General features: G+C 42.0%; 1 protein-coding gene across 1 annotated transcript in view; it reads left to right on the top strand.

Annotated features, from left to right (window-relative positions):
* The window catches only part of Plcl1 (phospholipase C like 1 (inactive)), a 62,625-nt gene extending 44,283 nt beyond the window's left edge, over positions 1-18,342 (top strand). The window contains exon 5 of the mRNA XM_059278470.1: positions 16,549-18,342. Within this exon, the coding sequence (XP_059134453.1) occupies positions 16,549-16,731 (183 nt within the window). The 3' untranslated portion in view covers positions 16,732-18,342. The remainder of the gene's footprint in view (positions 1-16,548) is intronic.
* The last annotated feature ends 4,194 nt before the right edge of the window (positions 18,343-22,536 follow it).

Genomic DNA, 22,536 nt, shown 5'->3' with positions numbered 1-22,536 from the left:
GAGGGGGCGGGAGGTGCGCTTAACTGTGGGCATAAGGATAAGTGTTTAGAATGCAGTTAGGTCTTATACTGGCTTAGGAAATTGGCGATGATAGGTTCTCCTTTGAAATCTGTGACCTCACCAGCCAAGGGTGGTTGGCTAGATTTACAGGGCCAGACACGATTTCCCTCCTGTTGAGTATGCTCTAAGCCCAGTGAAATAGTTGTTGGTTACTGACAAGATAGAAATGCCCCTGGTGCATCCTAAAGGATAGCTTGCTGTGCTGGTCATTGTTGTGATTCACAGGCATCACAGTTGGATAGGACTGTTAGTTAGGTACTGTCCTCCCTTGGCAGCTTACAACAGCACTTTTTAATACCGTGAAGGCTAGTCCTCATGGAGGGAGTTTCTGGTCATATTCAGCTTAATTCCTCTGAATCCTGGGTCTAAAGTCTCTGGTGTCTTCAGCAATAGGGTCTTCTGGGAGGTCAAGAGCAACATCAATTGAGTCTATTATTTTTGGAGTTTTTGGACTCCCTGGACAAATACTGGAAAGGGGGATTCTCATGCTTGGTACTGGAGTTTTCTTAGTCTATGGCTTTTGAGGGGAATGTTATGACCCCAAGTGATCTAACTTCATTTAAACTATAAACAGATATATTTAAACCATATATATTCATGCACTTACGTATATTATGTGTAATTTTAGGTAAATATAAAATTGGATGATTTCATATGGCTTTTCAAACATCCTTAGCATTGATGCTCCTGAGTATGTAGAAGAGGAGGAGGAAGAGGAGTCATGGGTCTCTTTTTTTATTATTGATCCTTGGCTACAGAAAATGTCATCTAGCCTTGTCAGATAGTTCCCAGTTTTCAACAGGGCTAACTGAAAGTTCCTCTTACCTTTCGCTTTGTTTTCTTAGTTCAAACATCTAAGTTCTAAGGAATATCAACTATTGTCGTATTAAAGAGTCGGATGTTAACATTCTTCCACTGCATGCTGCTAACTTCATTTTCACAGCAATCTATTCTGGGAAGAAATCTGAGGCCCAGAGAGAAAGAAGGATTAGGGAGGCGTTGGCACGACACAGAACTGAGTAGGTTTTGTGAATGTATGGTAGTTTCCCCTCCAGTCATATATATTTATAAGTTGGTTTAAAAATAAAAAGGTAAGAATGATGGTATTTGACATTTGGAAGAAGTGTTTTGACACATATAGATGAGTTAGTGGTGGAATTCCATAAAGTCTGCAGGAGCAAGGCTGGGGAAATGTAAGTCTCCTCAGAGATGGCACTCACTGCTGTGACCTCCCTGTTTCCCATGACACTATCTGTCACTTTTACTTTTGCCAAGTCCGCAGGATGAAGACATTCTCTTCAAAGGTGTTAGTGATATGTGAACTTTGATTTGGGTTCTAGATTTAAAAAATAACAGTGAAAGTTGTTACTGGAAACTTCGTCCAGTTCAATATATGCTGTAGAGGAGATATTAACACGAAATGAATAGTAGAATCTACTCACCAGTATTAATTAGTAAAAGTATTGTGTTCATATAGAGAAATGTTGAGTGGTATAAACACACGTAGGGATAGATGAATTATCAAGCCAGGGTGGCCCTGAATGGACAACTGGAAAGGAAACTTGCTGGACTCCCCACGTTTGTATAGGGTTGATTTAATGTACACACATGTTGTCTGTGTGATATCAGTTTGTGTGGAACACACCTTGAGTGTCAGATTTGTAACTTGAATAGGTCTCGGATTATAGAGAGTAGGTAGAGGCTGTTCCTTGGAGTAGCCATTGGTTTGGTGTTTAACCAAATGCTCTAGTGGGGCTGAGACAGCAGAATAAACACTCACAATGTGGACCTCCAACCAGCCATGGATATGGAAGACAAGTTGGCCATCATCAGGAAGAAGCAGAACACTCACCAGGAGCTGCACTGGCCTCGCTCCTTGGGTGGACAGGACATTGCAGTCATCCCTCAGACAAGTCTTCCTGGCAGCTATTCTCTCCGATTTATACATAACTGGGACTCAGGCCAGCACGAAGGGGTGCTTACCAGCTCTGGGAATAGGCCCAGGTGCCTATCAGCTCTGGGAATAGGCCCGGGCTAGATGTGCTCCATTGAGTGTACTTAAACATCAGTTGTAGAGACTGAAGGATGAACGACATGGTGAAAGGACATGTTTACACCAGGCACAGTAGTGCCACTAGGGCTCTAGGATGCCAGCCCTGGAAAGTGGCACGGGACATGTCTTTGGAGTTGTAGAACAAGGGACCGGGTATTACAAAAACCCATTTGCTGTTGGAAGCTATGGTGCTGTGCTGGGGTGAAGCGGCGGAAGCTGTTTTGAGGTCAGGTCCCCTTGGTTGGGAGTGTCAGTTTTATTTCCATTTATTCTAGCACTTTTGCAAAATTGCTTTTTGATGACCAGTCATGTAACCAATCATTGGAGCCCTGTAATCAGAAACTTCGTAAAAAGAAACCTTACCCAGAAAATATCAGATTGCATTTTTAAAATCTACTCTTTTTAAAAATAAATTTATTTATTTATTTTACAGCCCAGCTGCAGTTTCCCCTCCCTCCTCTCCTCCCAATACCCCCCCCCCTGTCCCATTTCCGTCCACCAATTCACTCCTCCTTCATTTCTGTTCAGGAAAAGGCAGGTCTCCCATAAGTATCAACAAAACATGGCATAAAAATTGTAGTAAGACTAAGCACCTCCCCATGTATTAAGGTTGGGCAAGACAATCCAGTAAGAGGAACGGCATCCCAAAAGCCAGTAAAAGAGTCTGAGACAGCCCCTGTTCCCGCTGTTAGGAGTCCCAAAGAGGACCAAGCTACACAACTGTAACATATATTCGGAGGGCCTAGGTCAGTCCCAGGCAGGCTCCCTGGTTGTTGGTTCACTCTCTGTGAGCCCCCATGAGCCCAGGTTAGTTGATTCTGTGAGTTTTCTGGTGGTATCCTTGACTCCTCTGGCTCCTACAGTCCTTCCTCCCCCTCTTCAGCAGGATTACCCAAGTTCCTCCTAGTGTTTGGCTGTGGGTCTGCATCTGTTTCCATCAGTTTCTGGATGAAGCCTCTCTGATGACAAGGGCTAGGTACCAGCCATGTGTATAGCAGAATATCATTAGGTATCATTACATTGACATTTTCCCCCTCCAGTCATGTTTGATTCTATTCTAGGTCTCTGGGTCATCCAGCCTGTGGGTCCTGGTGCTTCACGCAGTATCAGGGGTAGGTTTACTCTCCTGGCATGAGTTTTAGGCTAAAACAGTCACTCATTCAATCTCTCGGCCACCCTTACCCCAGCACATCCCATGGGCAGGAAAGACTATAGGTTGAAGGTTGTGTGGCTGGGTTGGTTTCCCACTCCTTCTACTTGCCTAGTCATAGGAGATGGCCAGTTCTGGCTATGTATCCACTATTGCTAGGATTCTTAGCTGGGGTCATCCTTGTATATTTCTGGGGGATTCTCTTGTACCAGGTTTTTACCTGACCCCAAAATACCCCCTTTCCAGTAGTCTCTTTCAGTACTCTCCGCCTCTGTCCCTTCCAACCTGATCACTCATGTTCCTATGCCCACCTGCCCTCAGTCCACTCACAAAATTTCTTCTATTTCCCCTTCCCAGGGAGATCCAGATGTCCCCCCTTGAACCTTCCTTGTTACCTAGTCTCTGTGTCTGTGGATTGTAGCACAGTTATTCTTTATTTTACAGCTAATATCCACATATGAGTGAGTACATACCATGTTTGTCTTCCTTGGTCTGGGTTGCCTCACTCAGGATGATTTTTTTTCTAGTTCTATGCATTTGACTTCAAATATCCTGGTGTCCTAGTTTTAAACAGCTGGGTAATACTCCATTGTGTAAATGAACCACATTTTCTTTATCCATTCCTTGGTTGAGGGGCATCTAGGTTGTTTCCAGGTTCTGGCTATTATGAATAATGCTGCTATGGACATTGTTGAACATGTGTCCTTGTTGTATGATTGAGCGTCCTTTGGGTATATGCCCAAGAGTGGTGTACCTGGGTCTTGAGGAAGATTGATTCCCAGTTTTCTGAAGAACCACTGCACTGACTTCCGTAGTAGCTCTACAAATTTGTACTCCCACCAGCAATGGAGGAGTGTTCCTCTTGCTTCACAGCATGAGCTGTTACTTGTGGTTTGGATCTTAGCCATTCTGAAAGGTATAAGATGGAATCTCAGAGTCATTTTGATTTTCATTTCCCTGATGGCTAAGGACATTTAATATTTTCTTAAATGTTTCTCAGCCGTTTGAGATTCTTCTGTTGCAAATTCTCTGTTTAGATCTGTACTCCATTTTTCAGTTGGATTATTTGGATTGTTGATGTCTAGTTTCTTGGGCTCTTTATATAATTTGGAGATCAGTCCTCTGTCAGATGTGGAGTTGGTGAAGATCTTTTTCTATTCTGTAGGCTGCCGTTTTGTCCTATTGATGGTGTCCTTTGTCTTACAGAAGCTTTTCAGTATCATGAGGTCCCATTTACTAAGTGTTGATCTTAGTGCCTGCACTATCGCTGTCCTGTTTAAGAAGTTGTCTCCTTTGCCCATGTGCTCAAGGCTATTCATACTTTCTCTTCTATCAGGTTCCGTGTATCTGGTTTTATGTTGAGGTCTTTGATCCTCTTGGACTTGAGTTTTGTGCAGGGTGATAGATATAGATCTATTTGCATTCTTCTACATGTTGACATCCAGTTATACCAGCACCATTTGTTGAAGATGTTTTCTTTATTCTCTTATATAATTTTGGCTTTTTTTGTCTAATTATCAGGTGTCCATAGGTATGTGGATTTATGTCTGGGTCTTTGATTTGATTCCATTCATCTGTTTGTTTTAATGCCACTACCATTGGTTTTTTATTACTATAGCTCTGTAGTAGAGCTTGAAATCAGGGATGGTGATACTAAAATATACTCTTCTAAGGTAATGACCTTCCCAGCTTATGTCTTCTCTGGCCTTTGGAGCATCCTCCATCTTTGAAGTTGTTGTAAGTGAGCCCTTGGAGATGGAAATGGTCTGAGCTGCTAGAGTCTTCTGTAATAGGGGTTTCTCCAGGTCTTCTTGTGATGTCAGATGACAACTGTAAGGATTGTATGAACTTAGATTTCAAGGTCACTTTTTTTTTTTGCAGTGGAAGGTAATCTTTTAAATAATGCTTCTTTGTCCAAGTTTTATTTGAAAAGCAGTTACTTACATGAGCAACACAGCAGAGGTGAATATCAATCTTCCGTCTTTTCTTAGATCTGTTAACAAAGAGGCGAGGAGTGTAAGCATGTGAGGCAGGGTAGGGAGCAGGGAGTCAACAAGCCGTGGTTTTGGTTGTCATGTTGAATGGCTCCTTTGTCAAAACAGTGGCAAGGATTCTCAGGACACAGATCCTCAGAGGAACTGAAATTCATAAGGCTTTCAGAGTCATATTTTTCAAGTTTAGCTCAAGGTTTTCTATTATTCAGCTCACTGGTGTTGAAGCAATTTTGTTGACATTTTCTGTAAGTGGATTAGGCTTGCAATCATTGCCCATGGCAGACAGATGGCCTTTCAAATGCTGCACCCTTGAAGGAGCCCCTGGCAGGGAATTTAGAGAATGATAATAGTTCTGTCACAGAAGACAGTGTTCACCATTGACTTCTTTTGCCGCCGACAGACAACTCAGGTTCATTTGTACTTTCTCCTCTGTTTTAAAAGAAGCAGCTGTTTAAAAATGTTTATTCCATGATTGAGCAACCCTTCTGTGTATTACACAATTCTACAGCCTTGAAGTGACAAGATAATCGGCTGGTGGAGGTGGGGGATGGTGACTCATCCTGGGGATCCAAGGAAAATTTCCACATTAGTGCAGGTACATCTTAAAAACAGTGTGTGTCCTTTCCAGGATGAAGAAGTGTTGAAATCCTGGCTTGTTTCTTAGGAACATCTTATTCCCAATCCCCCCTGAATTCTGTGTATCACTGCCAAAAGGTCTTCAAGTTTCAAGGTTCATCATTCTTTGAGTTCTGGTTCTTCTCAAATTATGTTAGCTGCCATTTTTGGTGATCAACTCGCATGGTGGGGGGCAGGTAATTTGGGCTCATTGCTACTGCAAGGAGGAATCCCATCTGAGAATTAAGTGATGAGTCTTCACATTAATAGCATCCTTCCAAGTCTTTAGCTGAGCTCCATCATGAATCAAATTCTTTAATGATCTCTTTGGAACTGATCTATTAGGGTGTATGATGGCATCTTTTTCTGAGATTTATTTTTATTTTATGTTTGGAGTGTTTTACCTGCACGTATGTCTGTGCGCCGTGTGTAGCAGTGCATGTAGAGGCTAGAAGAGGGTGTTGGACCTCCTGGAACTGAAATTTAGAAACGGTTGTTAACTGTCTGTGGGTACTAGGAACTGAACCCAGCTCTTCTGCAAGAGCAACAAATACTCTTAGCCACAAGCCTTCTCTTGAGCCCTGACACCCCATTAATTTAAGACCAGTAATTTTCTCTAACATATTCCTGATTTGTAAGTTTAGTACCGTTACTTTCATATTTCAGTTTCCTGTAAAATTAGCTGAGATTAAAATTAATAAGTATACCATGTGTTGTGGTGCATGGTGCCTGCAGTTCTAGGACTCTGGGGTCTGAGGATGAAAGATTGTGAGTTTGAGGCTATTCTGAACTGTATAGCAAATTTAAGGCCACACTGGGCTTTATAGCAAGTCCTTGTTTCAAAAAATTAATAAATCCTTCCAAACTCCATACCTATATTGGAAAGAAAGGTCAGAACTTAAAGTATAAGCATAAAGATAGTATGAATGTCATGGAAATCTGCCAATTTTTTTCTTGTATAAACTAAAAGGCTCTCTTAAGCTATTTTTTTCTTCTGTGCATTGCTAAGTCTTATTACATGACATGTGCTTAATATCATATACTCTGTCTATATTGGTCTGTGTTCCATTGCCTTAACAAAATACCCAAGGCAAAGTATTGTACAAAGAAAACAAGTCCATTTAGTTTATGATCTTGAAAATTCATGGGCATAGTTCTAGTATGACTGCTTCAGGACATGACATTCAGCATTGGCAGGAGCCAGTGATATCACATAGCAAGACAGGAAGCCATAGAGATGGGGGAGGGGGAGCTAGCTTGTCTTGACCTTTTTTTAAAATTTTAAGTTTTTATTTATTTATGAGTGTTGTGTATATACACCTGCATGCCAGAAGAGGGCATCAGATCTTATCATAGATGGTTGTGAGCCACCATGTGTTGCTGGGACTTGAACTCAGGACCTCTGGAAGAGCAGCCAGTGCTCTTAACCACTGAGCCATCTTTTCATCCAGCCCCTTGTCTTGACCTTTTATAGCAATTCTCTTTTGCAAATTAAATGAGGTCCCACAAGAACTGTATTAATTCCTCCCAAGGTTTATTCCTTAATAACTTAGCATCTTCCTGCTAGCCCTCACTTCTTAAAGCACCAGCCATGTCTTTAACATTGCTGCTAGGGACCAAACTTCCAATATACAACACTGTAGCATGAATCCTAAAAGGTCTTATTAATAAAATCAAACCCGGAGCCAGGTATTGGGATGAATGCTGGAAGATCAGAGAAGCAGAACAAGCCACAGCCACCTCACCTTGCCAATTCCTCAGCTGATCCTGTTTCCTCAGACTGGAGGCCTCTGTGTTCTTTCCAAATGGATCCCAGCTGAACTGCTTCTCAAAAGCTTAAAAGTTTAACCAGGCTAGTTCCTGGTCCTCACGCCTGCCTTAAATACCTTTCAGCTTTCTTCCATCACTTCCTGGGATTAAAGGCTCTTGTTACCACTCCTGGCTGTTTCCAGTGTGGCCTTGAACTCACAGAGATTCAGGCGGATCTCTGCCTCTGGAATGCTAGGATTAAAGGCATGTGTGCCACCATTTTCTGGCCTCTATATCCAGTGGCTGTTCTGTTCTCTGACCCCAGATAAGTTTACTAGGGTACACAATATTTTGGGGAACACAATATCACCACACAACACTTTTGGTTACAAGTTCAACCCATATTGAAACCATAGCAGAATCTTAATAGAAATACAATACAGCAGTGAAAAATGCCTATAAGCCTGGGAACCAGGAAATGTTGTTTTCTTTTTTCAGTTAGTTCCTGTGTAAGTCTGGAAAATGTGTGTGTGTGTGTGTGTGTGTGTGTGTGTGTGTGTGTGTGTGCGCGCGCGTGCGCGTGCGTGTTTGTTTTCTTTGGTCTATTTCTTAAATCATGAAGGCAGACTTCCAAAGTCTCAAACATTTGAAAGAACTAAGTGATATTGTCACTAAATGTCATGTTACTTACTCTTTTTCTACTTTTAGCCTTTCCGTTATAAATTCCAAGGAAATAAAATCAATTCTAAATAGAGAAAATATAAGGACAATGGGATGTGTTGGGCAAGTTTGGTTCTGTGGCATAGAGATTGCATCCTTCCAGAACTTTCTCCTGTGCCGTGCATCTGTGTGTCCACAGACTGTACAGACTGAGGACCCCAGGCACACATCAGAAGCCCCTTAGACTATTTTTCACTGATGTCAGGAAAGAAGAGCAGACTCTGCTAGTCTCCAGACCGCTCCTGAGCCGTCACCTTCTCTGGTGGCTTTGTCTGGTCCCCTGTAGCACAGCCGTGCATCGCTTTCCGTCAGCACTGTGCACACCTTAGCCTTGGTGGTTATTTGATACATGCCTGCGTCTCTCATTAAACTTAAGTTCTGTAGGGACAGAAACAGCATCTGCGGTCACTGTCACCGATCCCCCCACCAAGTCTGGTCTGGGTGTTCTCCCAAAGCACAGTACTGCCCCCTCAGGGGAGCTTTGGAAAAATGGGGAAACATTGAATGGGAAGCAGCAGAAATGCTGGAAGTCCTTTACTGTGAAAAGGATTGTGACATGATGACATAATGCCCCGTGTCAGAGTCCTCGGTTTCCTCACATTTTAGGAAGTGGGTGGCACTGTTATTGTTAACAACAAAACATTGCATCACTTACCAAACTACGGAAACAGAGATAGAGGGGGTCCTCAGTGGATACATGGTCCTGTGTCTAGAGCAGCGGGCTATTAAACAAACAACCTCGTGCTGCTGGATGTGGGATTCCTCCATGGGAGTTGCTGGTCAGGGAGACTTCAGAGGCCCCCAAACAATGCAGGCTCTGGCCAGTTCTCTTGCTCTCAGCAAGAACTGGAGGACAGACCCCACTGCTAAGGACACTGCACAGCTCAGTTGCAAGATACAGAGGAAGCGGGCTGGACCTGAGCAGGAAATGTCCTCTCTGCTGGTTAACTTTCCAAGTGTGAGAAGATTCGATACAGGCAGGTCGAAGAGAAAGGACATTAATGGTCTTACCCAGCTATGAGCATTGTGAGTTATGGAACCAACCTTCCAGGCATGATGTGCCCATATGTAAAAGAGTAGCATAACTATTATGAGTGCAGCCAACATCTTCTAATTGCATTTGAGGCCCTAACTATGGAAGGAATCCTATGAGTAGTATTGTAAATGCAGTCAACAACCCGTGCCTGAGGAGGTTATGGAGGAGGTGGAGAGCTTGCTACTGTTGTTTAACAAAATTGACACAGCACAAAATTTCCCTTTGTGTGTCTCTATGTTTATACCTGTAGACAAAAGCTACTCTCGTCCCTAATCAGGGATTCTTCTCTTTTTAGTGAATGGTAGTAAATATAGAGACTGTGGCTAAATAAGATGGCCTAAGGTTCAAAGAACATTGTGAATAGGGGTAGAAGGAATGTGAGAGCTAGAATATGGGGATAATAACTGCGAAATGCCACCATCTAGGCACAACACAAGCATTCTGATCATAAACTCAAAGTAGCTGTGGTTACTTGCAGTGGGCCCGGGCAAGACTGGTCAACAACTAGTCATGGATGGGGCAAGAGCTCATGGGATCCTGTTCCTGACTGCTAAACTGTTGGCTGTTCACTCCAAGAAAGGGGAAGTTGTCTTCAATTGTATGTCTTCTGCGGGGCCCATTAGGGTCCAATGTTACAGCTTCAGATCTACGGCCGCACAGATAGCCTTCAGTCGGTCACAAAACAAAACAAATGGACAGGACTACGAGGAAAAGATTTATAGAGAAGGGGGCAAGATGAGGAGTAGAGAGATAAAAGAAGCCATGTGATGGCGAGTAATCAGTATGTATTATACACACGTGAAATTGTCAAAGAACAAATTAAATTAAAAAATATCTAAAACTCTAATGGGTCACTAAACATGTAATTATCTTTTTGTTTTTTATAAGTATATAAATTACATTTTAGCATAATGGTTTTAAAAATCAATGTTTTATTTGTTTGGGGCTCAGAGTTCAGAAGAAAACAGTCAAAGCTGTGTTAAGCTGAAACTGATCACACACCTTCTCTACTATGACCGGCCTGTAGTTCTCCAGCGCTCACTGAGTTAAAACTTCAACCTTCTTGTCATCACACTGATACATATGGAACCAGGGACTCACACATATTTCAACTTTTCCAGTGGCAAGTAGAATGCCCCTAAGATATTATGCTACCATGGTGCTGAAAAGTAACCTGAACATTGATAACTTAATTAAATAAAAACTTGAATTTGTAGTGCAATTAAGTTATTTTATACATATTCTAATAATCAGACCTTTGTGCCCTGTAGCTATTGTAAACATCTTCTTCATTCCCTACACAGTTAAGATTTCATTCCAGGGAACAACAGTCCCAGGTCATGTTTGAATAGTTTCATGCAATATTCCAAATACAGCAACATACTAGGAGTGTGCCATCAAGAGAAAAACCTCTATTCTGATATCAAAACATTTTTATATGCTGTTTTAGTTTCTCACATGAAGGTCATTGATAAATTGATAAATTGGCTTACTTTTAATAGTAGCTTTCATTCTTTGTGAAGTTCATACATTTTATAATATATTTTGATTGTATACATCCACCATTACCTCCCTCTGACTTCCTAGTGCTCCATCTCTCTCCTCTCCCAACCTCATGTCCTCCTTTTTCATGTTATTAATAACCCCTTGAGTCCAATTAGTGCTGTCCGTATGCACACGGGTGTGGGACCATCCACTGGTACATGAGAAACCACCGAGCAGCCATGTCTCCCAAGGAGAGTTGACTCTTGTTCATTCAGGAGCCATCAGATGCCAGTAGCTCCTCTTCTAGTCATGCTGGGGTTTTGACAGGGTTTATCCTGGGCAGCTCATGTGCAGGTAACTACCGCTGCTGTGAGTTGATGTATGCAACATCCATGTCATGTTCAGACATCTGCATTTCCTCACTCTCCTCCCCATCTGCCAGCTCTCATATTCTTCCTATCTGAACCTTGGATGGGAGATGTTGATATGGATGATGCACCAGCTGTTGAGCACTGAGAGTTATTTACACTTCATACTTTGACCCGTTATTAATCTCTGCATTAACCATGACCCACTACACAAAGAAGCTCCTTTGACCAAGGTTGAGAGCAGCACAAATCTGTGGGCAGAAACATAACTACAGCTTGACAAGCAAGAGCATTTAGTAAACTAGCAACAGCAGGTTAGTCTCTAGGGCTTGTGGTCTCCTCGGCCCTGGGCTTCTGACCAGGTATATAGAACCAGACATGAAATCACCCCTGTAGAGCAGGCCTCCTGTCCAAGCAGAAATCAGGTTACACTCATAACTACCACGCCACTGTTGTATCTGCAGGCCCATCTTGCAGGTAGGTCAGTATTGTAGTATGCAGCGGCCAACACTTGGCAAGACCGCCGATATCTTTTCTTCCCCCGTGGCACAGTTAGCACCTTCAGGCACTATGAGTTGGCCCACAGGGAGAGTCCCTGGATCCTCATTTAAACCATTAACTCAGAGAATTCCTCCCATCTCCTGATCTTTTAACCTTTTTTTAAAGTAATATGGAGACTCCCTGATCTATGAATTTTGAATTAGTAATGGCTATACAAGCCCACCATGATCTAGCCACCACACAGGAGATGAAATAAAAAGTATTGTTCATGCTACCTTGGTCTCTATGGCCAGCTTTTTCACCAGTGTTATCTGGGGGGTAGGGGAACCCTAGTTGTGCATGTGTACTCCTCCGTGGACAGAACACCAGGAGATTCAATCTGCCTGCAACTGAGTGTACACTCAGAGATCGTCATACAGCTTAGAGATAAGCGTCGCTGTGTATATGTGTGATTGTGTATACATGTAAAGGTCTTTCCATTCCCAGAATACCAATTAGCTGCTTTACATATATGTGGTGTGCTCTGGGACAGCCCACACATTTCCTTCCCATGTGACAAAGACACAGGCCACTCTCTTTTCCTAACTGGAAGGGAGGATACTCATGGGCAAGGCGGGTGTGAAAGAACCATGGATGCCTCCTGAGGGTGACTGCCACATCGCAGCCAAAAACTATTCTCAAACTTTGGAGGAGACTGCATGTTTTGGTAAGAGAGGTAGAAAAAACAAAAATCCTAAGTATCTTCTGATAGATTATAAAACAGACTAGTTGACGATTTGTATTTAGAATTCTGATTTCTTTCGTGTATATGGTATCATGAGATAATGAGACAACACTTCATGCTTAGTATACTCAGTCATATTGATATCCTGATAGTATTTTATTGACAGTAATCAGCTTGCGAGCCCCAAACTTCTGAGATATTAGCGTATGAAAGATCAGGAAGACGTCATATGGACTAACTTCTTAGAATTAATCAAAGTGGTAACGCTGTGAGACAGCAGCCATGTTTACAGTCCGAATCCTGTTGGGTATTTCCTTATTTAGAGGCAATGTACTTTAACTTCAATTAATATAGTTAAAGGTATTCATTTGGCAAGGAATATTTATCTTTTGTCTTTAGATATGCATTAACTGTCATTATTTTTTAGCTTCCACTTCTTATAATGATCTATTATGATTATCCACGTTTCCAACTGTTACTTTCTCAATGTGTTGGAATTGCTATGCGACCTTATAGACAGGAGCCAAATAACCATGAAGGGTGAGCGGTGCGCGCCTCTCACAGCTGTTCTCCGTGTCCCATCAGCATCAGTGTGCTGGGGTACTCTGGGGTACTCTTCCGTTCCTTTGGACTAAAGTGTCTCCATTTTCCCCTCTGAGCTGTGAATTCCCACAGGCTTTCTGACAGAAAAGGAGTGGCCACTTGACATTTCTTTCAAGTTGAGTACTCTGTGGTCAAATTGTGCATTAATTTTGCATTATATACCATGACAACCCCAGATAATTTTAGTGTACAAGAAGCGTTTCAATTTATATGCCACTGAGAAAATAAAATTCGCTAGGCTTCACGCTCTCTTCCTCCTCTGAGACCCCTGTTTGAAGAGAATAGCATCAAAACATTCTTTTAAATGCTTTTTTTTTTTTTTGGATGTGCCTTAAATACACACTATACAAGACTCTTTTGCCTGATACCCTTTGAAGGAGATGCCCCAAGGACAGAGATGTTGGAAGCAAGGAGATCTGGTTGAGCTGGTTAGTGTTTTTGACAGAGTGGAGAGAGGGGCAGCCAGCTGGTTAGGGGAAATTGCTGAGCACAAAATGGGAAAAATCACTAAGGAGGCATGCCTGAATGGGGGTGGGGAGGGGTCCTTAGTAATGCACATCAGCTCTGTGCAATTTTCTAGAATAAGAAACTGAATTTCTCTTCGGGTTCCGGTGTCTTAAATGGGAAGATCCAAAGGAAAGACAGTGTGTGGTTCCTTAAAGCACAGAATGGAAAGGAACCCTAATTCCAGCTTCTGTAAACAGTTAAACCCACGCTTTCTATGTAAGATCTTCAGAGCTTTCTTTTTCCTCCTTCATTAGTTAGTGGTTTAACTTGTTTTCTTCTGCCAGGGTGTGCCGTCGCCTGGGTTATCGGGAGATGAGGTAGCTCTGTTCTTGTGTGCTGGTACAAACTGTTCACTCCGATTGGCCATTGTTTTCCAGAGAGACTGGCTTCTGTTCACCAGAACTGGCACAGTCTGGCCTTTAGGCTTGGATGCCACTTCTCAGAACTGATGCAGTAACAGTGGGCTGATTAAAACTCGCTTCATAACCTGCTGTAGGAAAAGGCGTGAGAGTGTGTTATGCATTCACACCACCCAGGCCGATAACACCCTGTCTTTTATTCTTCTCTTACAACTGCAAAATAGGCCAATTGGCTTTAAAAATGTTTGATGATCATTTCAAAACTGAGTCTAAAGTAGAACTCTGGAAATGATCTTAGATATAGTCACATCATTAATATAGCTTGGTTATAAGGGAATTTTTCCATTTTTAAAAATGCTATCCATATGTATACCCTTGCAAAACACTCTGCAGGTGTATTTTAAACGTGCTCCTCAAGTCTATTACAAGACAGTTGCAAGTTATTTATGGTGGCAGTAGAAAAGCTTACCTGCTTTGCAGATCAATTTATAGCAGTTTATTTGTGATCATTAAATCATAAACAGCTTTTCAACCTGTGTTCTTCAATCTTAGAACTGTGTGGAAGCCCAAAAGTCATTCCGATTCTCTTCACAGATGAGAAAATGGCCCACAGTGCAACTGGTGGGAGGCACACTGACATTCGTCCCTGCCTGGGTGTTCTTACTGTACCCTGGGTCCTTGGCCCCGCATCCATCTCTAGATTCTGTCAGTCAGTGTCATGTGGGCGGTCATTTTCTTCCCTGTCTCTGTTGTTGCGTGGGAAACAGTGAACAGGTGGCTTCACTGTGTGGTTGTGTAAATCGAAGAGGGTGTCATTTGCTCTTGAAAGAGGCCAGATCTTGAAGTGGTGAAGACCACAGGCCCTTGAACAAAGTGCAGATCTACCACTGAGCGGCTATGTGACTCCGGGAAATGTGGTCACTCTGATGCTCTTTTATAATGGGTAAACTGAGTCTAATGGCAACACCTATCACCTGGAATGATGTGACAACTGAATGAATGATTATGTTCAGAGTAGAATATTACCTGCCTGGAGTAGGCCTTTTATGTGTTCTATTATCTTGACTTAATAATTGCATTTTACAAGTTATACGTGGCTTCAATATTCAGGGTCTGGGGCCGGCCTTCATCCATTATTCTGTTTAGAGAATTATCCAGTTCCAGGGATGTTGTGAATATTTTCCCCTCAGGAAATGCATCCCTGACTGACAGGCTCAGGCTGCAGCCTCTGCTTACTGTCTTCAGAAGTCTTAATCTCATGGTGTGTGGGAAGGGGCTCTGGGCCTAGAGGGAAAGTCAAGATTTGAGATCCATCTCTGCTCCTAGATGGCTGTGGCCTTGGGCCAGGCATGGAACCTCATCATGCTCAGACTCATTTCTCCTCACAAGAAGGCTCCACCTATACAGCCTCCAAGCATGCTTCTAAAGCCCTGGACCATGGTTGGGGCGACTGAAGACAGTCCATTTTAGCACAAACAGTAGGCAAAGTGGCCAGTCCTTATCATGGGAGGTTGAAGAGGGACTTAGCTGTCACTACAACAGGTTAGAATCAGGTACTGATTTTATAAATTCTGAGGCACTTTTAGCAGGTAGTCTATCCACACTTTAAGAAAATGACATTGATAAAATTTAAAGAAAGTTTGCATGTCTTCATGGAATACTTCGTCTAGCAGGCTATGGTCCCCTCTCTGAGTGAGCCTGTGCTTCAGAGAATGCTCCTCAGTCATAGCAGCCCCCACATCCTCCCATATCACCCCTCAGCACTTCAGGGTCACACTGGCCCCCACTGCTGTGAGAAGTGGGGGTGAAGGGGGGCGTTACTTCCTCTTCCATGTGTGCCCCCCAGACACTCATTCCCACTCTTGAACACTTCTGTAATCCCTCAGGCCCTGGGCCAGTATCAGTGCACGCACTCAAACACTGTAATGATAAACTCATGCCCAAAATAAAACTAGTGGGAAAGGTTTTCTCTGACACATTGATGCCAACGACAGCCAGTGTGTCCCAGCAATCCTTTTGTGCTTTTTATTTTGATGGATGTGTGGTGCCTTGAGAAATGTCTCTCCATTAGCCCCACAAGGACATTGTCCTCAGGATCCTGAAATGCACCAACGGAAGCTTGTGGGGATAACCCGGTGTGTTAAAACCAGCACAGCAGGCACGAGGTTCTGCTTTCCATCACAGGATGCTTAGCTTTGTGCTTTTTAATCCGACAAGCCAGTTTAATTTTCAGTTTTATGGAAGAACATCTTTCCTCATCTTCTCCAGAATCTAGAAATCTTGGTCTGACTGGACGGGGAACTGTAATAATGAGCAAAGTCTCAGACCACAGTGTGGAAGGTTCAAGTGCCCTCAATGTGTCCACATGAGTTCCCCCCTCCAGGGATCACAAGGAGCAGCCATCAAGCATGCAATGAGCTGAGGAGGCTAGGTCTGAGGTTCTAGAACTGAAGAGCCAAGTCCTCCAATCATGCCGGAAAATAACTTTGGGTATATCCCTGGAAAAATGAGCGCATAGGTCTGGGTCTGTTTCATCCTTCGTCAGCATCTGGCAGGAAACAGAGCAACCTTGCTGCGTGAGCCTGGCCATAATCTTCTTCTTTGCTGTTTCTACCTGTTTGTAGGGACAAGGAGACCTGCTGAAGAACGCCAAGAATGAAGCTATAGAGAACATGAAGCAGATCCAGCTGGCCTGCTTGTCTTGTGGACTGAGTAAAGGCCCCAGCGGTGGTGCCGAGGCCAAGGGCAAGCGCAGCCTGGAAGCCATAGAGGAGAAGGAGAGCAGCGAAGAGAATGGGAAGCTGTGACCGTGACCGCCGAGGCAGCGTGCATGCCCTCGTCCAGGACTCCGGCTTCTCATTCTTGTCTTTTCGTTTCGTTTTTACATTCTTTAGATGTTCACAGAAATGGTGCCCTCTCTAGGGTGTTGTACATAAACATATATTTTCACAGTGTCAGTATTTTCCTGTAGTTAATTTATCTAAGTTAAAACTTTCAGTGGCAGTGTTTAAACTCTGAGCTGTGAGTATAGACCTACATGTGGCTGCCTGTGCGCATGTGCACACGTGTGTGTGTGTGTGTGTGTGTGTGTGTGTGTGTGTGTGTGTGTAAGAAAGAGAGGGAGAGAGATTCTCTGTCACATTACTGGTTTTAGTAAGTTATTCTTTTTTCTTTATGACCATTTGGGGACAGTTGATAATCTGAAATTCTAATGAGTGCTTATTGTAATCCATTGCTAGGTTAGTTGTACCTCTCTGTCTTAGCCATTTCATTTGGAGATCTTAGCACAACTTATTATTGAAAAAAAGCCAAATTTATCAAAGCAAAGGTGTTTTGTAGATTTTAAATATAGATTTAAAAATTCCAGTAGACATGAAAGTGAATAAAAAAATTTTCAAATCAGAATTCTGGAAAGATAAACAAATTCATTTCTTCATTTATCAAAGTCTTCAAAAATATTTATTAAATCAAATCAAATTTAGGATTTAGTTTCTGTAGTGTTTACCAAGCGTGTGGCTTCAGTAGAAGAGCTGACCACAGTGCATTTGTAGCCACCAGCCGGTACTCGGAAACACACCAGATGTGTGTTGTAACTGGACTGTTGATGTGACAGGAATTCGGTTGTGAAATTTCAAGGTTTGCAGGGAGAACTCATTCTCCTGAGGTGGGAGTGTGGCATTCTATTACCAGAAGTGGGCAGATACACGTGCTTGGCAAGGATTGGATTTAGTATAGGGTACGAAATTTAAAGTTAAAGACGTTCAAACAATATCATATCATCATGTTGAGCTGACATAAATTCTGTAAGTCAGATAACATCTTTATGATGACTTGAGAACTAACTAAGTAGACAGCATGTATGGGATAATTTTAATGCATACAGTAAAACACATGAAGAAAATGTCTAATTAGGGTACATTTATAATTATATCTAGATAATTTTACCCTAATACAAACTTCTTAAATGTAGTGTTCATTCATCGCCACCAACAGAACTAAATGTTCTATGGTTATGAAAGAATATATTTATTTAAAACATTGCTTTTATTTTGAAAAGCTTCTTAATTAATTTGATTAACAAATATGCTAATTTGGGGGAGCCTAGAGAAGATAATTGTTGAAATTTTGCAAATATAAACGTCCTCTATAGCGACTGTGTTATTTCTGACTTTTTCTTAATACTGCTCTGTTCCTGTTGCACATTACTGAAAGAGTAAAGATATCAAAAACAGATTTCTTGTCCTCTTTTCTTGTGAATTTATTGAAAAAAACCAAGTTCTTCTGTTATGTAAAAATGTTAGAGGATGTACTGTTTCCACAGACCAGATACGATAAAATTACTCACTGGGCTAAAACCAGACACTTGGGGGAGGTGACAAATTTCCAACCGAGCTATGGCCACCTGGAAGTCTCTCTCTGCCCTCTGTTACACTTAACCCACTGGGAGAGGAGTAACGAAGGAGAGTTGCTGTGATTCTGTATGATGAAAGATAAATCTAATCGACAGAAACAAGAGCTACTGTACATCAGCCAGCTGGAGGCTTCCTCAATGTCCCCAGTTCCACTTGGATCAATCCATGCCTTGCAGGTAATAAAGTTGGGTGGTAAAAGCATAGAGAATATTTATAGTTTTTTTTTTTTTTTTTTTTGCTTTGCTTTGGGTCAAACCTAGTCTTTAGAAGTAGTCTCTCCTGCATTCCATTCATCCTTAAGCTCCATTCATACTCAGTATCTTTCTACATCTTCTGGAGAACATGCTGGGGATTCCGCACTCTCCTATATTCTTCTGGCAATTGTTAGCACCTTTTAATCCATTCTCTGGGCAGCTCTGCTAGTCAGGAAGTAGGGCACAGTTTAGGAAGGCGCTTTTGAGTTGCCAAGAGAATGCCCTATGACAGCATCGCCTTTGGACAGACTGGCAAATGCACAGAGACAGACAAGCCTTGTTGGTATTCATACGCCACATTTTCTACAATATACAAATGCCTACCTCCATCGTAGTCTTGAACCACCATACAGAAAGCCAATTCTATCCACTAACTTTCGGTAATGCATGCCAGTAGTATATTAGTTATCAATTCTCTTTTTACTTGTTTTTATATCATGAATGGAGTTTGAGGGAGGGATGGTAAGTATAGCCACTGACATCTGTAGATGAGAAGTCATGGTACTAAAGTAACCAAAGGAAAAACTGAATTTGAACTCATACCTGTCTGATATTATGCACAAGAATATTTATTCAGTGATTTTGATTTTAATTTTATTCTCAAATATTTAACTGGATTCACAACCCTTTTGTCACCACAAAAAGATATATAGTCTTTCCTCTGAAAAGAAAACATTAGCAATGGATATGAAAGCTCAAAAACAGATGAGTGTATAAAATAAAAATAAAAACTATCACTAATTAGCATTTTGACTTATATTTCCTCAGACATTGTATGTAAGTGTACGTGTCATCTTAATAAAATTGATTTATTTTATTTAGTCATTGAATGTCTTTCAAAAATGGGTAAGGAATAGAATTTTGAGAAATGAAGAAATTTCATATTAAATTTAATTTATTTGTTTAAAATCTTGGCTATTTTATGGTGCTGGCAAAACTGGATATCAACATGTAGAAGGCTGCAAATAGATCCATATCTATCACCGTGCACAAAACTTAAGTCCAAGTGGATCAAGGACCTCAACATAAATCCAGCTACTCTGAACCTGCTAGAAGAGAAAGTAGGAAGTAGTCTTGAACTCATTGGCATAGGAGACAACTTCCTAAATAGAACACCAGTAGCACAGACACTGAGAGAAACAATCAATCAATGGGACTTCTTGAAACTGAGAAGCTTTTGTAGAGCAAAGGATACGGTCAACAATGCAAAGCGACAGCCTACAGAATGGGAAAAGATCTTCACCAACCCCACATCTGACAGAGGACTGATATCCAGAATATATAAGGAACTCAAGAAATTAGACATCAAAATGCCCAACAGTCCAATTAAGAAATGGGCTATAGAACTAAACAGAGAATTCTCAACAGAGGAAACTCAAATGGCTGAAAGACATTTAAGGAATTGCTCAACATCCCTAATCATCAGGGAAATGCAAATCAAAACAACTCTGAGATACCACCTTACGCCTGTCAGAAGGGCTAAGATCAAAAACACTGAAGACACCTTATGCTGGAGAGGATGTGGAGCTAGGGGAACTCTCCTCCACTGCTGGTGGGAATGCAAGCTTGTACAACCACTTTGGAAATCAATATGGCGCTTTCTTAGAAAATTGGGAATCCATCTCCCCCAAGATCCAGCTATACCACTCTTGGGCATATACCCAGGGAATGCTCAACCACACCACAAGAGCACTTGTTCAGCTATGTTCATATCAGCATTGTTTGTAATAGCCAGAACATGGAAACAACCTAGATGCCCTTCAACTGAAGAATGGATAAACAAAATGTGGTACATATACACAATGGAATACTACTCAGCAGAGGAAAACAATGACATCATGAGGTTTGCAGACAAATGGATGGATCTAGAAAAAATCATCCTGAGTGAGGTAACCCAGACTCAGAAAGACAAACATGGTATGTACTCACTCATAGTAGGATACTAGATGTGGAACAAGGATGACTGGACTGCTACTCACATCACCAGGGAGGCTACCTGGAAAACAGGACCCCAAGAAAGACACGGGGATCACCCAATGACAGAGAAAGGGAATGAGATCTACATGAACAGCCTGGACATGAGTGGGGGTAGTGAAGGGTGAGGGTTGAGGGAAAGAGAGCTTGGGGGAGCGGGAGATCCCAGCTGGATTAACAACAGAGAGGGAGAACAAGGAATAAGAGACCATGGTAAATGAAGACCACATGAGAATAGGAAGAAGCAAAGTGCTGCAGAGGCCCACAGAAATCCACAAAGATACCCCCACAACAGACTGCTGGCAATGGTCGAGAGACAGCCTGAACTGACCTACTCTGGTGATGGGATGGCCAAACACCCTAATTGTCGTGCTAGAAACCTCATCCAACTACTGAGGGATCTGGATGCAGAGATCCATGACTAGGCCCCGGGTGGATCTCTGGGAGTCCAATTAGTGAGAAAGAAGAGGGTTTATATGAGCGAGAATTGTTGAGACCAAGGTTGGATAAAGCACAGGGACAAATAGCCAAATGAATGGAAACACATGAACTATGAACCAATGGCTGAGGGGTCCCCAACTGGATCAGGCCCTCTAAATGGGTAAGACAGTTGATTGGCTTGATCTGTTTGGGAGGCATCTAGGCAGTGGGACCGGGTCCTGTGCTCATTGCATGAGTTGCCTGTTTGAAACCTGGGGCCTATGCAGGGTCGCTTGGCTCGGCCTGGGAGGAGGGGACTGGACCTACCTGGACTGAGTCTACCAGGTTGATCTCAGTCTGCAGGGAAGGCTTTGCCCTGGAGGAGATGGGAATGGGGGGCGGGCTGGGGGGAGAACACGGGAATCCGTGGCTGATATGTAGAACTGAATTGTATTGCAAAGTAAAAATTAAAAAAAAAATCTTGGCTATTTTAATAACCTAACACACCTTCCCTTCCTCACCGTAACACACACACACAGACACAGACACAAACACACATACACACACACAGAGACACACAGGCACATACACACAGATGCACACACATACCCATAGACAAACACAGGGACACACACCCCACACACACATGCACACATACACACACACACACACACCCCACACACATACACACACACATAGAGGCACACACAGGGACACACACACACACACACACACACACACACACACACACAGAGTGCTGCTTGGCATCAGTTGAAGATACCTCTCTAAAAAGGACACATACTGCCCCATTAGTCAGAGACCCTCATTACTCATGATGCTATTTCTGGTGACATTGGACATCTAAGTGGTGATCTTTGGCCCATATAATTTATAATTATTATACTATATCTTGAGTGTGATATATCATAATATATTTAGCTAATATCCTATTGTTAGACTTTCTTTAATTTTGTTTTATTTTTTTGAAATGCAAACATTACAGTGATAAAATCTATTATAAAGTTATTTAACTTTTCCCTTAGAAAAAATTTCTAGAAGTGGTGTGGTTGGGTCAAGGGATACTTCAGACCTAAGGTATTTTCAATTTTGAGATAAGTTACCAAATAGTCTTAGGACAACTTCCTAATTTAAGTTTCTACAAAGATTTTATGAGTGCTCAAATGTTTGTTGATGCTATATTGTCTTTTTCTAATTTTATCCCTGCAGTGCATTATGAAATTTTTTCTCTTCGGTTTCTAGAGAAATTTAATAACACAAATGTTTTATTATAGTTTTATATTTATTATAGTCTCATCAAAAATTTAAAATATAGAGATTTGTATTCCAAAGGGCACCGAGAACAAACAGAAAGACTCACAGTTTGGGTTTGGAAGCTATACATCTCATAAGAGACGTTGGATCTATAGTATTTAAGGAACTACTACAACTAAACCCAACGTTAAAAATGGGTGTAACGCCTTTAAAGGCTTCACTTCAAGGAAGATACACAGATGAGCACATGGGGTGATGTTCAACATCATCAACCACCCAG

This window comes from Peromyscus eremicus, chromosome 13, assembly GCF_949786415.1.
Source record: "Peromyscus eremicus chromosome 13, PerEre_H2_v1, whole genome shotgun sequence".
Lineage (NCBI taxonomy): Eukaryota > Metazoa > Chordata > Mammalia > Rodentia > Cricetidae > Peromyscus > Peromyscus eremicus.
The sequence above is the reverse complement of the archived record's forward strand: the minus strand, read 5'-3'. Positions and strand labels throughout refer to the sequence as shown.